The sequence below is a fragment of the Cheilinus undulatus genome, linkage group 1 (genome assembly GCF_018320785.1).
Source record: "Cheilinus undulatus linkage group 1, ASM1832078v1, whole genome shotgun sequence".
Taxonomy (NCBI): Eukaryota; Metazoa; Chordata; class Actinopteri; order Labriformes; family Labridae; genus Cheilinus; species Cheilinus undulatus.
In genome coordinates this window covers 33207792-33227168 of record NC_054865.1, presented here as the reverse complement: position 1 = coordinate 33227168, position 19377 = coordinate 33207792, and the positions used below count along the sequence as shown (strand labels likewise).

Here is a 19377-nt window from a genome sequence, read left to right as displayed (position 1 = left end):
AATTATTCTTTTACCTCACATAGGGCAAAGTAGTAGGCTGATTTACCTCCAGAATGTTGAATTTCAAAGACCGTGGTCGTTTCAGGGGACAGCAGTCTATGTCTCTATGGGGAGAGAGACAGAGAGAGAGTTAACAAACATACTCACGGTAGTGTCAAATGTGTCACCTCGCAGTGAAATGTTTAATAGTCTAAATGTCCAATTAGACCTCGTGAGTCGCGTGTGCGCGTGGGCATGGGCTATATATGATGGTCTCAGTGGGTTTACCTTTGAAGAAACCCAAGAATGAACCAACCTGGCCTACAGCTGAAAGACTAGTCGCTTTGGGCATTTTTCTTAGATCACTCACAGATAAAGCTTTTTCTTTCCTGCTTACTGAGTCTGGGTGAAGATCATGGAGGAACTGGCCCGGGAGAGCATCAGCCTGCTGGCCCGCTCTGCGTCTCACGCTGACCCACCTCGGCTCGGGTCGTTTGGAGCCGTGTTCATCATGCTGAAGTCCGCTCTGGGAGCCGGACTGCTCAACTTCCCCTGGGCCTTTGAGAAGGCTGGGGGAGTGAACACCGCCATCAGTGTGGAGCTGGTAAACACACCTTTAAACAGGATTATAGCATAAATAGGCTTACTTAAACTCTTCTGCTGTCTACTGAAGTTGTTTAGAGAAGGTGGTCATTCTGCTCCTTCAAAGCCCTGCATGACCAATAGCTGTAAAAGAACAATTATAAACCCTGACTTCTATTCTTTCTTTTTATTGGTCTTTATGTTTATATTTACTACTACTCAGAGGTTTAGGGGTTTGTAGGCTAGCTGTTAGCTTGCTAGCTGGGTATGTATAGACTCTCCTCCCTGCTGTCTCCCCCTGGTGTGAAAAAGGGTCACTTTTTTCACAGGTGAGCTCTAATGAAGCTTCCTGTTTAGGTAAGGACTTAACCTTCATTGCACTGTCCGTTACAAAAAAATGTGTCTCTGTGTGTCCCATGTCACAAGCTTTCTAGGAATGAGTCCAGGACCCCCAGGATTCACAGTAGCCTACTCTTTAGGGAATCTGTGTTTGAAGTAATGTGATGTCTTATCACATTTGTGATGCTCTGTAACTCAGATCTGTTCATTTGACACTGAGAATGATCCAGTATTGGCAGCTGGCATTTTATGGCAGGGTTATCGCCTACCTGCTATCTATTTACTGTATTCAAATACTGTAAGTAATAAATATATTTACTGTAACAAAAATACTGTAAGATAGCTCGCTGTGGTAAAAATGTCTCACCTTATATACAGAATTGCACTTTCAGCTGTCTTAAATTATCTTATTTACCGCATGTCAATCTGCCTTCATCCTTACACATTTTGCACTTCTGATCTGTGAGCGCTGTCACAGTCTTTCAGTTACATTACTTTATTTACCTCCCCCAGTTTCTGGGAGGTTGAGCAAATCCACTCAACACTGCTCAAAAATACCCACATTTGGCTGGAACATTTAAGTATATATATATATATATATATATATATATATATATATATATATATATATATATATGCAGGAAATTAATTAAATGTAAAATAAAAACAAGGTCATTTGGTGAGATTTATGCTACCGTCAAAAACATGTTTAAAAAAATCCTTGAAATGTAAGTCTTCTCATGACTACAGTTGCAAGAAAAAGTATGTGAACCCTTTGGGATTTCTTGGATTTCTGCAGAAATTGGTCATAAGATGTGTTCTGATCTTCATCTAAGTCACAACAATAGACAAATACAGTTTTCTTAAACTAATACCACACAAAAAATATGTGCTTTCATGTTTTTATTGAACAAAACATGTAAACATTTACAGTGCAGGGTGGAAAAAGTATGTGAACCTCTAGGCTAATGACTTCTCCAAGAGCTAATTGGAGCCAGGAGTCAGCCAACCTGGAGTCCAATCAATGTGATGAGATTGGATGTGTTGGTTAAAGCTGCCCTGCCCTACAAAAAACACAACAGTTTTAAATTTTGCTGCTCTCAAGACGCATTGCCTGATGTGAACCCTGCCTGGCACAAAAGAGCTCTCAGAAGACCTACGATCAAGATTTGATGACTTGCATGAAGCTGGAAAGGGTTACAAAAGTATCTCTAAAAGCCTTGATGTTCATGTGTCCACAGTAAGACAGACTGTCTACAAATGGAGAAGGTTCAGCACTGTTGCTACTCTCCCTAGTTGTGGTCGTCCTGTAAAGATGACTGCGAGAGCACAGCGCAGAATGCTCAATAAGGTGAAGAAGAATCCTAGAGTGTCAGCTAAAGACTTACAGAAATCTCTGGCACATGCCAACATTTGTGTTGACAAATCTACAATAAGTAAAACATTAAACAAGAATGGAGTTCATGGGAGGACATCATGGAGGAAGCCACTGCTGTCCAAAAAACACATTGCTGCATGTTTGAAGTTTGCAAAAGAGCACCTCAATGTTCCACAGCACTACTGGCAAAATATTCTGTAGACAGATGAAACCAAAATTGAGTCAAAACCTCGTCCCAACTGTGAAATATGGTGGAGGGGGCATCATGGTTTGGGGCTGCTTTGCTGCCTCAGCGCCTGGACGGATTGCTGTCATTGACGGAAAAATGAATTCCCAAGTTTATCAAGACATTTTGCGGGAAAACTTAAGACCATCTGTCCGCCAGCTGAAGCTCAACAGAGGAGAGTGATGCAACAGGACAACGACCCAAAGCATAGAAGTAAATCAACAACAGAATGGCTTCAACAGAAGAAAACACACCTTCTGGAGTGGCCCAGTCAGAGTCCTGACCTCGGCCCGATTGAGATGCTGTGGCATGACCTCAAGAGAGCAATTCACATCAGACATCCCAATAATATTGCTGAACTGAAACAGTTTTGTAAAGAGGAATGGTTCAAAATTCCTCCTGATGGTTGTGCAGGTCTGATCTGCAACTACAGGAACTGTTTGGTTGAGGTTATTGCTGCCAAAGGAGGGTCAACCAGTTGTTAAATCCAAAGATTCACGTACTTTTTCCACCCTGCACTGTGAATGTTTACATGTTTTGTTCAATAAAAACATCTTTTTTTGTGTGGTATTAGTTTAAGCAGACTGTGTTTGTCTATTGTTGTGACTTAGATGAAGATCAGAACACATTTTATGACCAATTTCTGCAGAAATCCAAGAAATCCCAAAGGGTTCACATACTTTTTTCTTGCAACTGTATTCTTGAATTTGTATCACTGTGTTCAACTATGCTTCAAGCACCTTCAGGTACAGTGTGGGTCCCAGGGCCCTGGCACCTTTATATTGGGAGTTCTTGGCTGAAAAGTCTGAGAACTCCTAATATAAAGGTCAATACTAGTCTAACTGGTCCCCCATGTTTGTCAAAGTAAGTCAGGGATTTTGCCAAGGTTTGGTGCTTAGCCCGCTTCTGTTCCTCATGGTCGTATTATTACGAAACAATTGATAAATGTTCATAGTTATGCAGATGATTCTCAGCTCTGCTTAATAACAAAGCCGGTGTAAATAAATCATTCAACCTCAACTTTGAAGAGCTGAGCACCTCAAGACCTGAGCCCCTTTAAGACCCATATATTTGAAAAAGTGATAGATTACTGTCAAAAATCAGCATTGCTTGGTCCTGTGCTTGGCCTTTTTTTTGATTATTTAGGACTTTTGCCAGGAAATATAGGAAGAGAAAGTGGGGTAAGACATGGCCATTAGTGCCAAGAATCGGGAGTCAGGCCTGCAGCCAGTGTATCAAGGACTGTGATCTCTGTGTAAAGGTGTCCTTTTTTCAAGTGTAGGGGGCCATATGCACCGGTTCCCCAGGCCCTAAGGTCTTATAATCCACCCATGGTGTCAGTGCCCGTCTTCCAAATGAAGCTCATGTTACTCTCATGTTGTCCCTGCAGGTTTCTCTGGTTTTCCTCATCAGTGGTTTGGTGATCCTGGGCTATGCCTCGTCAGTCAGCAGACAGAAAACGTATCAGGACGTTGTGAGGGAGGTGTGCGGACAGGCTGTGGGCCAACTCTGTGAAGTGTGTTTCTGCTTCAACCTCTTCATGATATGTGTGGCCTTCCTGGTGGTGGTTCAGGACCAGCTGGAGAAATGTACGTACTGAAGCAGATAATATGACATACAATCTCATGTTTTTTACAACTGATCAGCTATTTTATGTGAGGGAGAAATTATGTTAATGTTTTTTTAAATAGAAATTTGTGCATCTCTACTGCAGTTAGGGCAGCTTGATTCTGGCATGTACTTTCATGTAAAGGAATTTTAAAATCTAAACAGAATATTAAATATCTCACATATTTATTTTGGCTGTGATGAATATCAGATGACCATAGCAATTATCCAGTGTGTCCTCTGATGAATTCTTGACTTTATATTTCTGTGACAATTATAGGTATGAATCACACAGCAGACAAATGTAAAGAAAAGTTTAAAATGTGAATAAACTCTCCAATCAAGAGGTAATTCTTCGCAAATCAAAATTTCCCATCTCACTGTTGTCCAGGTCTACATACAGCTTTTTGTCAGTGGTAATTTAGACCCATAAAGTTTTTTATTTGTCCAGTCTACCAGGGAATAGAAAGTCCAAAGAATATCTGCCGGTCTTGTAAAGGTTTTAAAAGTCGTGTTTTGAATGATATCATTGTGCTATCAAATAGAAAAGAGAAGTCTAAATTTGACTACATAAACCCTATTTCAGGAACAATATTATTAGAAGGTGTTTGTCATACAACGTTAAGAGAATCGCATTAAAAGTCATCATAAAATTATGACATGTTTGAACTGTTCATCACTAGCTTGAAGCTTCAGAGATGCTTCATCTCCTAGGTACCACCTTTACCTCTAAACTTTTGCCCAGTAGGGCACTAAACAATATTTATGACACAATGGCTCGTCATAAAAAGTGAAAATATTTGTGCATCTATCCGAGCATGTGAGGACTAGTCAGCATGCCCTGCTTTAGTTGTCATATTATTTGATTGTAGACAGTTTAGACTGGTTATTAATCATCATGAAGCCCTTCACTGTTTAAATGTATTCATGTTGTCCAGATACTGTCAGAGTTAGGGATCAATTTAGCTTTTTTGGAAAAAAAAAAAAAACATAATCTCCTTCAGACCACAAATCATCCACACTTTAATTTCAGTTTCAAGTAAACATGTGGCTGACACACAACTTTGACAGTTTTTTCTTTTTTTTTCTTTACTTTTTCAATTTATTCATCTGAAGCTCTTCTAATCCTTTTAATGTTTTTACTCAGTTTCTAGCAGAATATTTGATTGGATTTTGAAATACCTCCTCCTCCTAAAATCCATTTGTTTAAAACAAACTCTGCTCAGAGTGCTGTGGAGACTGAGCAATCTGGGGCGCTATCTTCAAGGACAAAAACATAAACACATATGCATAACTGCTCTGTTTTGATTATGCGTCGTGTTCATCCAGCAGCATTAAAAACACATAAAGTGTGTTGTTTAGCAGGATGTAAAATGTAAATGACTCTCGCTCTACTCTGCATACTGATGCCTTCATGTCGCAGCAGATAAATTGTAGCTGATATTTCGGTCTTGTTCTCCTCAGTGTGTATCTCCCTATACGAGACGGTGACTGGTGCTAGTGAGGCAGACATGCCGTATCACTGGTACACTGACCAGAGATTTGCCCTCTTCATCATGTGCCTCGTCATCATCCTTCCGCTGTCCATACCAAAAGAAATAGGCATCCAGAAATACACAAGGTACACAACACCTATAAGAGGTCAAAGTGAGTTGTAGAAAGTGTGTTTAACATTTGTGTTGTGCTGTTTTCTCTGTGTGTTAGTGTGTTGGGAACGCTGGCTGCTACGTACCTGTGTGTGGCAGTGATCGTCAAATATTACCTGATGGAGAGTCATTCTGTTATATTAACTCCTGAGCACAGCCAAGGGTCAGTAACATGGCTTCAAATTAATGATTGTGTGTATTTATCACTTGTTTCAGCTTTCATATGGTTGTTGTGTTATATGCACCAGTTAATGTGTGTTTGTTGTGTGTTTTTAGAGTCTCTTCTTGGGCTTCAATGTTCAGCGTTGTCCCGACTATCTGCTTTGGCTTCCAGGTATAAAATCCTTAATAGTGTTTTCTTTTTTTCTGATGATTTTCATGAACTCACTTAACACCACTTCAGGACACTTTGTGAAAACCCGATTTTGATTTATTTTAAGGAGGAATTTCCCTTTTTTCCATGGATTTTCTTTTTTCTACTCATGAATTACAAATACATGTATTATGATTATAAGTAGGGATATGCCATTTTAATCATATGCAAAGATGGCTGGAATAACAGTTATGTTGTAATTAAGAAATTTAAAAAAGTCTTATGCTTAATCTCAGATATATATGATATACAGAAGAGGTGGTAATTATTAGTTCTTTTGGTCTGTAACCTCTCAGTCGATTCCTGTGCAGGGCTCTAGTGATGGTCTTCTTTGAGACTACAGATCCTGACTTGGCTAAGTCATTCACTAGTGTCTTGTCAGTTATTCTGGGGTCTTTAGACATATCTCTCTCTAATTTTCTTTCAAGAGTCTTTGAAATCTTTCTCTTCCTACCTCTGCCAGGCTTGTTCTGGACTGTGTGACTCTCTACATTTCTTGATGAAGTTTGGAAAAGCTTGTAAAATCCCTTGCTCTGTTTTACAGCAACTTGGAAATACTTAAAGAAATACAATTAAAGACAAAAGAGGGCTAATAATTTTGTCCTCAATTGTGTATGTCAGAGATGCACACAAGTCATTTTTTCAAGTCCAAGTCAGATCTCAAGTAACAAGTCTCTAATGGTTGTAATGACAGTTCTATAATCTGCTTCTGACATCCAGTCTGCTAAGACCACTGCATCATTAAATCTAAGGAACTCAAAGCCTGTACTGTATTATCACCATCATAACAGGTGGAGTTGCCCTTGTTGTTATTGTCTGTGGCCAGCTGGCCGCGGCATACGTATACTTACATATGACGATAGGGGAAAGAGGGAGAGGGGGACAGGAGATCATGATGGAAAAATGACAGGAGATGACTGGAGATCGTGCACAACTCCCAAATCACAAGTCTTTTAAGCTGCTGATGTGTCTCTATAAGTGCGACTTGAGTCCAAGTTGCAGGCTTGTGTCCCCATGTCTGATGTATGTATCTACATTTTTCAAGTCCAACTATAACTCATTGCTGTCTCTGGACAGTCTCTCCCTGACTGAACAACTGCAAATCAATTTTAATCTTCATAATGAGTGGAAATTTAAATACATGCAACTCAATGATGTCCTAGATAAAAACATTGCAGAGTTAGTTAAGCTGACTGTTATGTAACTTTATGAAGAAACATCAGACAGTTTCTACCTTCTTCAGGAAGCAAGAGCCAAAAATGAATTTTCTTCAGCATGTCGTACTGGGCTTTCAGAATGATGAAGATGATTTGAGAACCATTAGATGTCAGAGTAATATAAGCTCTGAATAATTTCCTTTTACATTCCCTTTCTGACAGTTCTATACAGATTTTGGACATTTATATCTACATTTGTCTTAGAAGGGATTAAAAATAGAGTGAATAAATGCCTAATAGGGATACATTTTACAGGGGAGCATGTCTCTGGACTCTACATGTTCAGGGAAAGCCCGGGATATTTGGCCTTGCTTTCTCCACACTGATGAGGAGGATAAAAATATTAAAAAACATAATAACATTCACAGTGGGTGTAGTGTCAGGATTATATTGACGCTGTTCATCAGAGTGACACCCTGTGGAAGAAACTGTTTTGTGCTCTAGCGCCTATCAGAGGGGGGAGGTTTTAACGTTTTTCCATTGTAGTCTGTTTCTGTGGGAATGACTAGTCTGGTAGCAGATTGAAATCAAACAGGGATACAGGTAAAAATATACTGTGCCTGTGTGTGTTTGCAGTGCCATGAAGCCTGTATAGCAATCTACAGCAGCATGGAGAACCAGAAGCTCTCCCACTGGGTGGTGATCTCTGTGCTCTCCATGTTTTTCTGTTTACTCATCTACACTCTCACAGGTGAGTTAATCTCTATGATAGAAACCTCTGTGCTTGTGTTTATTTACCTGAAGGCTGCTGATCACACCTGCTCTCTTGTCGCCAGGTGTGTACGGATTCATGACGTTTGGGAGAGACGTTGCCTCCGATATTTTGATGTCATATCCAGGAAACGATGTGGTCATGATCATTTCAAGGCTACTTTTTGGAATATCGATCATAACCATTTATCCAATTATTCTTCTTCTGGGGAGGTAAGTGAAGCTGGAGTTGACTGTCTTTGTGAGTGTAAGTTTACATGTTACATGTTTTTCTCTCTGTGTTAAACAGATCTGTGATCCTGAATTTGGTGCTGCGCATTCAGAGACGCCGCCGGGGAATCATCACTCATTCATTTGAGAGTCGTTGCAGAGTCATTCTCACTGTGATCTGGATCACCGTCACTCTTCTCATTGCCATGTTTGTGCCTGACATGGGAGAGGTCATTAGTGTTATTGGAGGAATCAGCGCCTTTTTCATCTTTATTTTTCCTGGTATGTGAATGACTTTAGTGAGTGAATGTATGTCTGTATTTTAACAAGATAATGAGTTATGTATGGACATCATTCAATATTTTTATTTTTCAGTTACATAAAAAATCACTTTGAATTTGCCTGATCTGTTTGAAATTTGCTATATAAACAAAGTTTGATTGATAATCATACACGTGACTCCAGTAGGTCCCCATATTAATATGGTGTTTTTTTGTTGTGTATTGCAGGTCTTTGCTTAGTGTTCATAATGCAGTCTGAGCCTGTAAATGCAAGAGTCCGGTGAGTTGAAACATATTATTGTAAATTATGATTTTTTTGGTGACTCTCTACCTCTGAGGTGTGCATTTTTTGGAACCCTAAAACATATCCTGTTTCTGGAATCTAGTTTGATAATAATAGCAGAAACACTTGGGGTTGAATTAGTTCACTTACCAATGATTGAAGCTTCTCTTAGGAGTTTTTGGCTGGTTATGAAATAGTCTGAAACTCAGGGTGTTTTCGCATTGGGCATATTTCATTTTTAAAGATACAGGAGACTTTTAAAAATGCCTCTACAACTGTACTTAATGACAAGGCACAGTGCCTGAGTACAGTATGTTTAAAATGAATTAGACTTTGAGGTCAAGTGTACTTGGATCTGGGCCATGGCCACTAATGTAAAACCACCCTGATACTGATGCCTGTGTAAGACCTATAAAAGCAAACAGGACCATCAGCGAGGAAACGTATTATTTATATAGTTAATATTTATGCCAGTAACTGCTGCTAATAGGTTGCTGCCAAGCATAGATAAACAGCAACCCTCTAAAATATAATTTATTTTCTCCTCCAGAAAATGCTCATGTTGACTTATATTTTATCTATTTTAAAAGCAGGTGTACATGACAAGATCAGAGAAGAGGCATACCAAGGGGTGTGCCAAAAAAACACGAAATAAAAGTTCCTCACAGTAGCTGTAACTAAAATTGAAAGTGTACTGAGAGCTTTGCTTCCCAAAGTGTGGGCCAGGGCCTACTGGTGGGCTCCAGGGGTACTGTAGGTGGGCCACAGATATATTTACAATAACCAAAAACTATAGAAAAAAAAAATTAAAGAATCTTTTAAATGAACAGAAAATACTTGATTAAATGTTATTATTTTAAGAATCAGAAGTAACAAAACACAACAAGAAGGTGTGACACATGTCACCTCCTTTTTCAATTATTTTGTCTGGTGTAAAGAACTGGTGTCATAACTGGTGGAAGGCTAACTGGTGATTTCCATTAAATATTCTTCTACTGGCTCGCTTAAGAATTAAACAATTTCTTTTGTGACAATAACACAGCTTGAGAAGATTTTGCTGGGCCACGGTGTACATTCACTGAGAAAAATATTAGAAAATAAAATGTAAGTGACTCTGCAGATGCCTGATTAAAACAACATATATGGCAGTAGTTTATTAATTGTACTTTGTGACCCCACTGACACTGCCTGAATTTCTCTGAAAGCAAAGCATTCACATTGATAAGCTACATAAAAAGTAAGTATTTCAGTCTCATGCTATGGTTGTAAGGGGTATTGGTTGACCCCAGCATTTACTTTAAGCTGTTTTCGCAAGATCAAACCAAAAACTCAAGGCAGGCCATATTCATATCCATCCAAGTTAAGCTACTTATCAGTTGTTACTGTATCTTTAGTTGCTGTATAGTTGCAGTAATGATGTGTGGTTGTACAGGTTCTTATGGCACCCGTAGTCTTATCTCAAGGTATGCCAGTGTTCCTTTTTGAACCACAGCCCCGGACATTGTTTCAGTCACACAGTAGGACCACTAAACAAAAACGTAAACTACAAGCTCAAAATCTGTTGGATAATTGAACCCTGTGCAAGAACTGGCATGAGGTCATCTGAACTTCTCCCTCACATGATGTCTCTATGTTCTGTTTTTCTTCTCTGCAGGGTGATTTTAACAGTTTGGGGAGTCATAACAGTTGTGGTTGGAGCCTTCATCTTTGGACAGAGCACAACTATTGCTATCATGGAGCTTTTCCACAAATTCTGAATTTCTCATCATCATCTCCACTGACAGCAATGGCTGCTGGGACTTTTAAGATCATCTTTTGTTTAGTTTTGTGTTTGTAAAGGTGGCTGTTAGCTGCATTGAGACCCTTTTAAGGTCATCTATGACCTTAAAATGAAACATACTTACTATGAAAGAATGTTGCAGATTTTTTTTGTTAATAAGTAAGTTTTGGATTAAATAATTGTCAGCAGAGAAACATTTCTAATGTGAAAGAGAACATGTAAAAATCATAGTTTTTCAAGATATAGAGGAGAAATATATTTATGTTTAAATGTGTATGCTTGTTATTATTTTCATGTGATATGCCAATAATGTGCGTGTTTTAAATGAGAGAAAAGTGTTGTTTCTTCAAGCCTTTAGTTTGTATTTATAAATACCACCAGGGGGCAGTATTGAACCACAGAAACATTCCTAATCTACAGCTTACTCTCATTCACTTTGGCTTGTGTGGAGCTGCATAATACAGATAAGAGGGGAAACAGTTGTTATCACTGTTCTATCCCAGGAATCATTCTTACAAGTTTAAATCAAGAAAAACAAGAGAGTGTCATTTTTATGTCACCAGATGGAGTTTCATGACCTTGAATTATGTGTGCACTTCCAGCGTCTCTGCATAATATCAAGAATTTTTCTTTAAAGTATATGGTTCTGCTCCTTCCTCTGCAAGCGCCACTCTGTCTCTCCACTGACCTCCACATGGCCTGAACCATGTGAGTGATATAAATTTGCACCTTTCATTGAGCACAGATTCATGGCTGAGCTATGCTGAATATCACTGTTTATTGTTTATTGACTTCAAGCTTAAAGGAGTTATGGCGCATGCTGCCTGTGAGTGTGCACATGCTCACACATTAGTGTATGAGACAGTAATGATTTACTGTAAATCCACAAAATGGGGTGCAGTATATGTGGGTCTGCCTGGAGGGGCCTACTTAAAAGCACCATATCAGCTGTGCTAAATTCACACACACATCTGTCTGAGTAGTTCACAGCATTAATAGGAAGTTATTTCAAAAACAGACCTTAGAAACACACAGCAGCTCTATATCTGCTCCTTCGTTATGTAATGAGCTTTTTTCATCTCATGCAGCATGAATGTCCTCAAGGGAAAACCTCAAACTGTGATATTCTACTTGTGTTTAGCCAGAGGGATTATTTTCCAACCTGCTGGCCAAATGACTAAATCCACTAAATGCCCGAGTAAAATCCTCGAAAATCACCCAAACTCCTTCTTGAATCCAACAGCTGCACTCACTCTGAACTGGCCCAGAGATTTGTGAAGGCCAACTTAATTTATCCGTTCATTTAAACCCGTTTCACACTTCTGCCTCCAAATAGAAAACAAAGACACAACCTCCCTAAAAAAGCCTGGAACAGAGCTAGGAGATGAGTATCATCATAACCTGAGTGAAACGCTATAGCATGCAATTATGTACTTACAGTAAAAACTAAGGTAGTTATTGTAAATGTATTTCTAAAGTGACTTTAATTCATTTATGCATTCTGATATTTCTGACTTAAATACAGCACAAGTGTTGATCATAAATATGAGCATTTAAAGGGTAAACTACCTGCCTTTCTCTCAGATATCTGGGTGTTAGTTTTAGTTTTATTTATTATCATTTCATCGTGCCATACACCAAAAGAGGTGCCCAGCCCTCACGGGCTTACAAGACACTGAAATACAAAACAAATAAGATCAATCAAGCAAAGACGAGAGCAACTCATCACAGTACATATCAGGCAGAAACAAATCAAGTGTTAACAAAATGTTGCTCATTAGCAATTAGACCTTACACTTATTAGACAGCAGCTTTAGTCAAATATAAAGTGTCCTCTTTTGCTGTTGAAAAACTTTCAGCACAAATTGTGCAAGTTGAAACACTTTGTGTGTAAACAAAAATTTGAGTCTTTCTTCATCAGAGATAGAAAACAAATCAGGACACTCTGCAGGCATTTTACAGAAAAGCTGGCATCTTAGATTGTGATACAGAGGACAACAGAATTAAAGGTGCATTTCATTTTCAACTCTACCCAAATCACACAACACACATGTTTGCTCCTCCTCAGGTACAGCATGGAAGTGACCTGTTTCCAGAGCAAGAGGAAGGATGCCACATCTGAGCTGAGCACAGACAGATCTCTGAGCCCTAGTTAGGTTTAGAGTAACATAAAGCTCTGGACTGTAAACTCTTTTAACCAGATTATAAGTTCTTAATTTAGGTTTACATAAAACTTCCTCAGCCCAATTTTGTTAATACTTCTCAAAAAAATATTGATTTGATTTGGTTGACATGACACCTTAATTTATTCATATATATATATATATATATATATATATATATATATATATATATATATAGGAGACCAGCCTTATCAAATATTTTTTTCTACTTTTCTTGCCCAGGTGTAACTATTGGACATGTCCTAGTTAGATATTTGTTTAGTAAGCCTGCTATCTGGCATATTGATCAAGCTATTCCATAGCCACACCATGTCACCCATATGTCTCACTGCACAAGGTTCCCAACCCATATTACTGTTGAATGCAAGTTTTGGGGCGTTTTTATGTACGCCCAGAAAGCAGCGAATAGCTCTATTTTGAATTGCTTCAGATCTGGATGGACTACGGTAACCCCAAACCCCTGCACCATAGTCTAATACAGTATAGGACAAACACAGGATTTATACAGCTGTTTGTACGTTTTATAGCCAAGATCGAGACAAAGTTTGACTTTATTAAGGACAGCTCCCAGAGCTCTACCTGCAGATTCTGATAAAACTTTAACTTCAACAAATGCAAGGTGTTCATCAATAATCAATCCTAGATACTTGTAATTCTCAGTAAATAAAAGGGGAGTAGAACCAAAACAAAATTCAAACTCAGTTTGTGATTGCCCCTTCTTCCTGAAATGCCTAATCTGAGTTTTATCTCTATTTATCTTTAATCTCCATTTACTGCACCAACAGTAAACACTATTTAACAGATTCTGAAGGTCATTTTCAGTCTCTGCAAGGAGGACTATATCATCTGCATACAGCAGAGTGGCTACCTTTAGCTCACCTACTTGAACACCAGTTGCTGTTTGTTTAATTTCGGTGATTAAATCATTTGTATAGGTGCTCTCTTCTAACAGTATAGGAGAGAGCACATCACCGTTTTACACCAAAAGGTGTAGGGAACCAGCCTGTTATGTAATCATTTACCTGCACACAAGATACTGGGTTTTGGTAGATAGCTTTAAGAGAATTATAAAATTTTCCATCAATACCTACATTTAATAATTTGAAATTGAGAAGCTCATTAACAATACAGTTGAAGGCTTTCTAAAAATCTATAAAACAACAAAATGTAGACCTCCCATCTTGTATTCTAGCACGGACCATTGTGGATAAGGAATATATAAGATCAATACAGGCCCTTTTTCCAGAATCCATTCTGTTCTTCTGCCAACAAATCAGATGCTTCTAAATAACAGTACAACCTCTCATTAAGAATACTAGAGTAAAGTTTATGAACACAACTGAGGAGACTAACCCCCCTATAATTCAACGGAAATTGCGGGTCAATATTTTGGGACTTGGGGATAGGTTTAATAATAGATTTAAGCCAAAAGGAGGGAACCAGATTAACCCTAACCCTAACCAGACTATACTCCAAGCAAACAGAGAAAAGATTAAAAAGAACTGGAAATGGGGAAGGTAATTTTAGTAGTTCATTTGACAAGTTATCAAAACCAGTAGCTTTCTTTGATTTAAGTCCTTCAATTGCCCTTTTCACTTCTTCCTCAGTGATATGAGAATTTAAGTACTGGTTAAAGGGGTCAAAATTATATTGCATGGAAGCCTCTATGTTATTTTTGAAATCCACCACCTTTTCAAAATAAGTGTCAGCCCACTCAACTGAGCCACAACTTCCAGAAAATAAAGAACCAAAATCAGCTTCCCATTTTTTTTTTTTTTTTTTTTTTTTTTAGCACAGATTCAATATCAAAAACAGAAGTTCCATTTTCCCAAACTAGTTCCATTGGTACTTTTTTGATTTTCCTGGGGCCCAAATTATTTATCATTTTCCAGAACAACTGAGGATTATTTGTTTGCAAACACTCTATTTTTAATGCTTGCCCCTTCTGATATTTTCTCTTACAAGCTTGAAGTTTTTTTCTATCAAATAAGTGCTGTTTGGTCTTAAACTCATAATTCAATTCCTGCTTTCTCATATCCGTACTGTCACACATAAGAAATCTTTTCTCTGCCATCTTCATCTCCTCCCACAACATTTTCAGTTGACTGTTCCAATAAGGCCTGTTCTTTCTGGCACCACATCTCCTATTAGTAAAAGAACTTTTGCCGGTCTCCATAGCATCATTAACAAGTTTACAAAATTCATCATACCATTTATCAATTTATCCTTGATGTTTCATTTGAGAAAGCTTATCTACAAGTTCCATAATTGCAATTTGCCCCTCGTCAGAGGAGAAGAGATGAGGTTGGACATTTCTTCTATGTTGTGGCTTTTCTTTCAACACAACATTATCTGTAATCATAAAGTCAGCACTAGTGCCTCCCCCTGCTTGAAAAGTCAAAATCAACAAGGAGTGATCTGGTGCTTTACACCGATCACCCAATAAATTGAAACAGCTCCTGCCTCCTCTATCATTAAGCTCATTAGGGCTGTGGATATTTACTGTAGCTCCACACAAGTCTTTAAACAGTCATGTGCCATAATTATATAGTCTACGACTGCCTTCCCTTTTGCTGAAACTGAAGTAAAGTTATTATTTCCAACTATTCGTCCATTCAAAACACAGCATTTACAGTCTGTCAGAAATTCAATCAGCATTTCCCCCTTTTTATTTACAACTACATCCAAATTGACTCTAGGTGGAACATCTCTATCTGTATCAATAATAGTCTTCCAGGCGACCAGTTCGACTGTTGAAATCTCCACAAACATAAACAGCGGCCTTTATATGAAGTGTAACAACTCATCTCCTCCTCCAGCTGTATAAAAGCGAGACCAAAATGCCTGTGCACTGGTGATGACGAATTGCACTGGTTTGGGACCAGTGATGATGCTACAGACTTTGTTATGATTTTGACACCCTAGCCCTAACAGCTTTAGTCTACTGCAGAACAGACTCTTGTGTTGGTTTAAAGTAAAACATATATAAGAACATTGAATGACTCTTGTGTTAGTGTTTGCAAAGTTTCCTTTTACTGTTTCTTATTTACTCTACTAATTCATTGCTTACAGCATCACTGGTGCCGCCTTCATAGGCTGTGTTGTCAATCGTGGCATTTTACCCATTATTTGAACAAAAAACTTCTTCAAACTGAACCTCACCAAATCCACAGGCATGGGATCATATATTGTCCATTTCCATCCAGTGGTCTGGCTTGGTTCAGTACAGTTTGGCATGGTAAACCCTGATCTTGCTTGTGTTTTCACAGCTGAGGTCAACCCAGCCTTATTCGTTATGACAGGATATCCATCTCCATTAGAGATCTGGCTCATATGGCTGAGCTCAGTTGTACTAGTCAGTTTATTGACTCCCATAAATATGAGGATGTCACAGTCTAGGTCAGGTGTTTGATAACAGAGGAGCAAAAGGTTTTTGACTGCTTAAGTGTGAGGTTTATAGACACTGTAAGTTTGTGGAATTCTGTTTGTTTTAAACTGTTATGGACTTTTATTCACACCATAACATGGATAATAAGAAACTGTTTTAACTTCAGTCCCACCTGGGTGCCAATCATGTAACAGTGGTAAAGGGTGTCAGCCAGGTCACATCTGGATCAGGCATCTCAGTCACTCAGTACTAGATCAGCCTCCTTTAACAAGTATATCATTTAAAGCATGTTAATGACAAAATGAGGGAGAAAAGCAGTATAAAAGGCAAAGCTAGCCTCTTAGCCCAGTATAAGACTCAACACTCTTGTCTCTCTTCATCTGGTTAGATGTGTAGTCGGATGTTTGCAGGGCTAATATGTGAAATCGATCACCCCCATCCCGGAGAAAATCTGCAGGAAAAAAAAAAATTGCATTTTTGTCATAAACTAAGCGTAAGAGATCATACTCAATGTATGTAGAAATTTTCTGACGATAATTGCATGCAGGTCCCCATTCACTCCTTCCTGGCATTCTTCACTTCTTGCCCTCTATCTGACATTCACCTGTCATTAGGATCACATGACTGCAAACGACCAATTCTGCAGCCAGTCAGTAGGGAGCTCTTAATGTCATGACTTTGCTTTTTGGATGCTATAATATCATCCATCTTGTTTCACAGTCAGTAGTTATGTCCCATTTTAGGGCATGAATCCTTTGGAGCATGCCCCAAAGAGTGATTACAAATGCTTCCTCTTATCCCCAGCCAACAAAAGATTAATCGGATGCAACCTTAGTTGCCAAAGATACCTTAAGGTTCATTTTGTGCCAATTCAAACAAGCCAGTAATATAGCCTACTGTGAATGCATGTTATTGGTTTCAGCTTAGTCAAATTCATACCATACAGCTTCTTCACTGAAGCTGCTAGTTTGCTGTAGGTAGCAAGGGCTGCACTTAAAGGGAAGTGTGGGGACAGCTGGTAATGCAAATATGGAATCCTGCCGACTAATTTCAGTTACACCTGTGCAGGTTAGGAGGGCTGGGTCCTTCTAAGAATGTACCCCTGAAATGGGACACAGCTGATGATGCCAACATTGCGCACTTTGAAACAGCAGTTTCAGATTTAGCAACCTGCCTGCTAAAATTACAGTTTTGATGAGGAGTACTTCTTATGCTGCATCTTGAAAAGTTAATAAGATATTAGGTCTTTTTAATTCCAGGGCTCACCTGCCTTTTAGAATCAGTTTGACCATAACAGGACACTGTTTTGAGAGTCCTGCAAAGCTGTGCTGAAAAACTGTGTTTGGATGAAAGGAGAGAAAATAACTCAGAACACATTCGTCCTAACAGGATGGGTTCAATAAGCCATTTCTCCAGAACTGGTACAGACTAGTTAACTAGTTATTACAGTTGGACCTGAAGAAAACATAAATATGCTTTCAGTGTAAAATAGCAGCCATCCAGCAGTTATCAAAGCCTTTCACCCAGAGCAACAAATGCCATTCTCATGGTGGTGCTGGAGAAGTCAGAGGTTCACCTTAGTCATTTTGAGTCATATTTTTGAGAGCGTGAACACAACAACATATTATTGAAGCCCATCCAATCTAACACTGATGGTTTTTCAGTCTGGACCAAACAACGACCGATCACTGCTGCCTTCCCTGGAGCCATTTCCACGTGTTCGGCTAAAACTCATCAGTTATTCCCTGCATTAGATTATCTTTTCACTTTTCTCGGCTTCAGAGAAATAATTTCCAGCCCTCATTATTATGCTGTCCCCTGTAGCTACTTGGTTATTGAAAGATTGCTTGTAATGTAAGCTTCTAGCAGACATAATTAATGAAATGGCAATTTGTGGCAACGTCCCTTTTAAATGTTAATTGGTCGTGATAAGAGTGCCAGCAGAAGTACTGAGTGAAGATGGATGCCTGCATGTTTTTTTTTTCTGTTGCACTGATTAAAATCCACACGTATACCTTTTGTGTTAACAATGGGAAAAATGTTCCTGTTTAATTAGTAGTTTTATGATGGTATCAAGAGATGTAACTGTAGGCTATTACTGTTATGACTGTGCATGTCCAACAGCACAGCGTCTGCATGACATGACTGTGTGAATATGACCTTGTTTTCTATGCATCAAGGTTATGACCAGCAGGCTGAGATCATCATGATGGAAATAACACGCATCCATCACGGTACTGCTCAGGCCTTTATTGAAGTGGTGACAGCGGATCTTTGACCTCAGGGCTGAACTTTGCAGGATAATCGCTGTGGTGGCAATGAGCTCAGGTGAAGGAGAGGCCACAGTTACCTTGTGTGAGAGCAACACATCAGGAGTACATTAAGTCCTACTTGTGGGACTTAAAGGGCACAGAGTTGGTCCCATGTATAGCAGGGTATTATGTGAGCATAAACGTTCACGAAAATTCTCACAATCAGCAATATTTGATTGTACTCTAAGGAAAGTTTTGTTGAAGTTAGAATAGTTCACTTTCAGGATGTTATGCAACATATATATTTTTTTACAACATAGTTTCCTGAACCTGAAAGAAAAAAAATACACAAATCAGCATTGTGATGGAGCATCAGGAAGCAAACATACAGCCTGGAGTCAAATAAAATCTACTCCAGCAGTTACAGCCCATTATGTGTGAACAGTTAGACTGAGAAACACGTTTCTTGATTAATCCTGTCATTGCATAAACATACAGGCTACATATAATAACAAAGCATATGAAACAACAGCAAGACTACAGAATACATTTATTCTCTTTGTCATGTGCAATTGCTGTTCACTCGCCCACTTCCTCACTCTCTCTCTCTCGCCATCCTTTAACAGCATCATATGGGTGAATGCAGCAATCATATCCTGCTAAAGTGGGCTCTGTGTCAACAAACACAAGTATAGACAACACAGAAATTAACAGCAATAATAATGGTAATGTTACATTGTATGTACTTCTTTACTTGTTATATTTGCATTGAATTCACTTTTTGAATTCCACTTCCAATCTTTATTTTCCAGTTTTTATCAAACAGTATTTTTGCTCTCTGGATCGAGCCAGTAGTTAACTTGTCACATCACAAATAAACATTATTAATGCAATGAGAACCAACTTCAAACAACAGGTAATTAATACATGCTGTTAGGAGA

General features: G+C 38.7%; 2 protein-coding genes across 2 annotated transcripts in view; one reads left to right on the top strand and one right to left on the bottom strand.

Moving 5' to 3' along the window:
- Nucleotides 1–516, bottom strand: part of gfod2 (glucose-fructose oxidoreductase domain containing 2) — a 40645-nt gene extending 40129 nt beyond the window's left edge. Inside the window, exons 1-2 of the mRNA XM_041784588.1 lie at nt 377–516; nt 47–104 (exon numbers count right to left, since the gene is read on the bottom strand). The gene's annotated coding sequence lies outside the window, so the exon portion shown is untranslated. The remainder of the gene's footprint in view (nt 1–46; nt 105–376) is intronic.
- Nucleotides 395–10887, top strand: slc38a8b (solute carrier family 38 member 8b). The gene is made up of 10 exons (XM_041784577.1): nt 395–583; nt 3895–4093; nt 5577–5733; nt 5817–5921; nt 6035–6092; nt 7925–8039; nt 8125–8272; nt 8349–8551; nt 8779–8830; nt 10488–10887. The coding sequence occupies exons 1-10, from the start codon at nt 395–397 to the stop codon at nt 10588–10590; spliced, it is 1329 nt and encodes a 442-aa protein (XP_041640511.1). The 3' UTR covers nt 10591–10887.
- Nucleotides 10888–19377: the final 8490 nt, after the last annotated feature.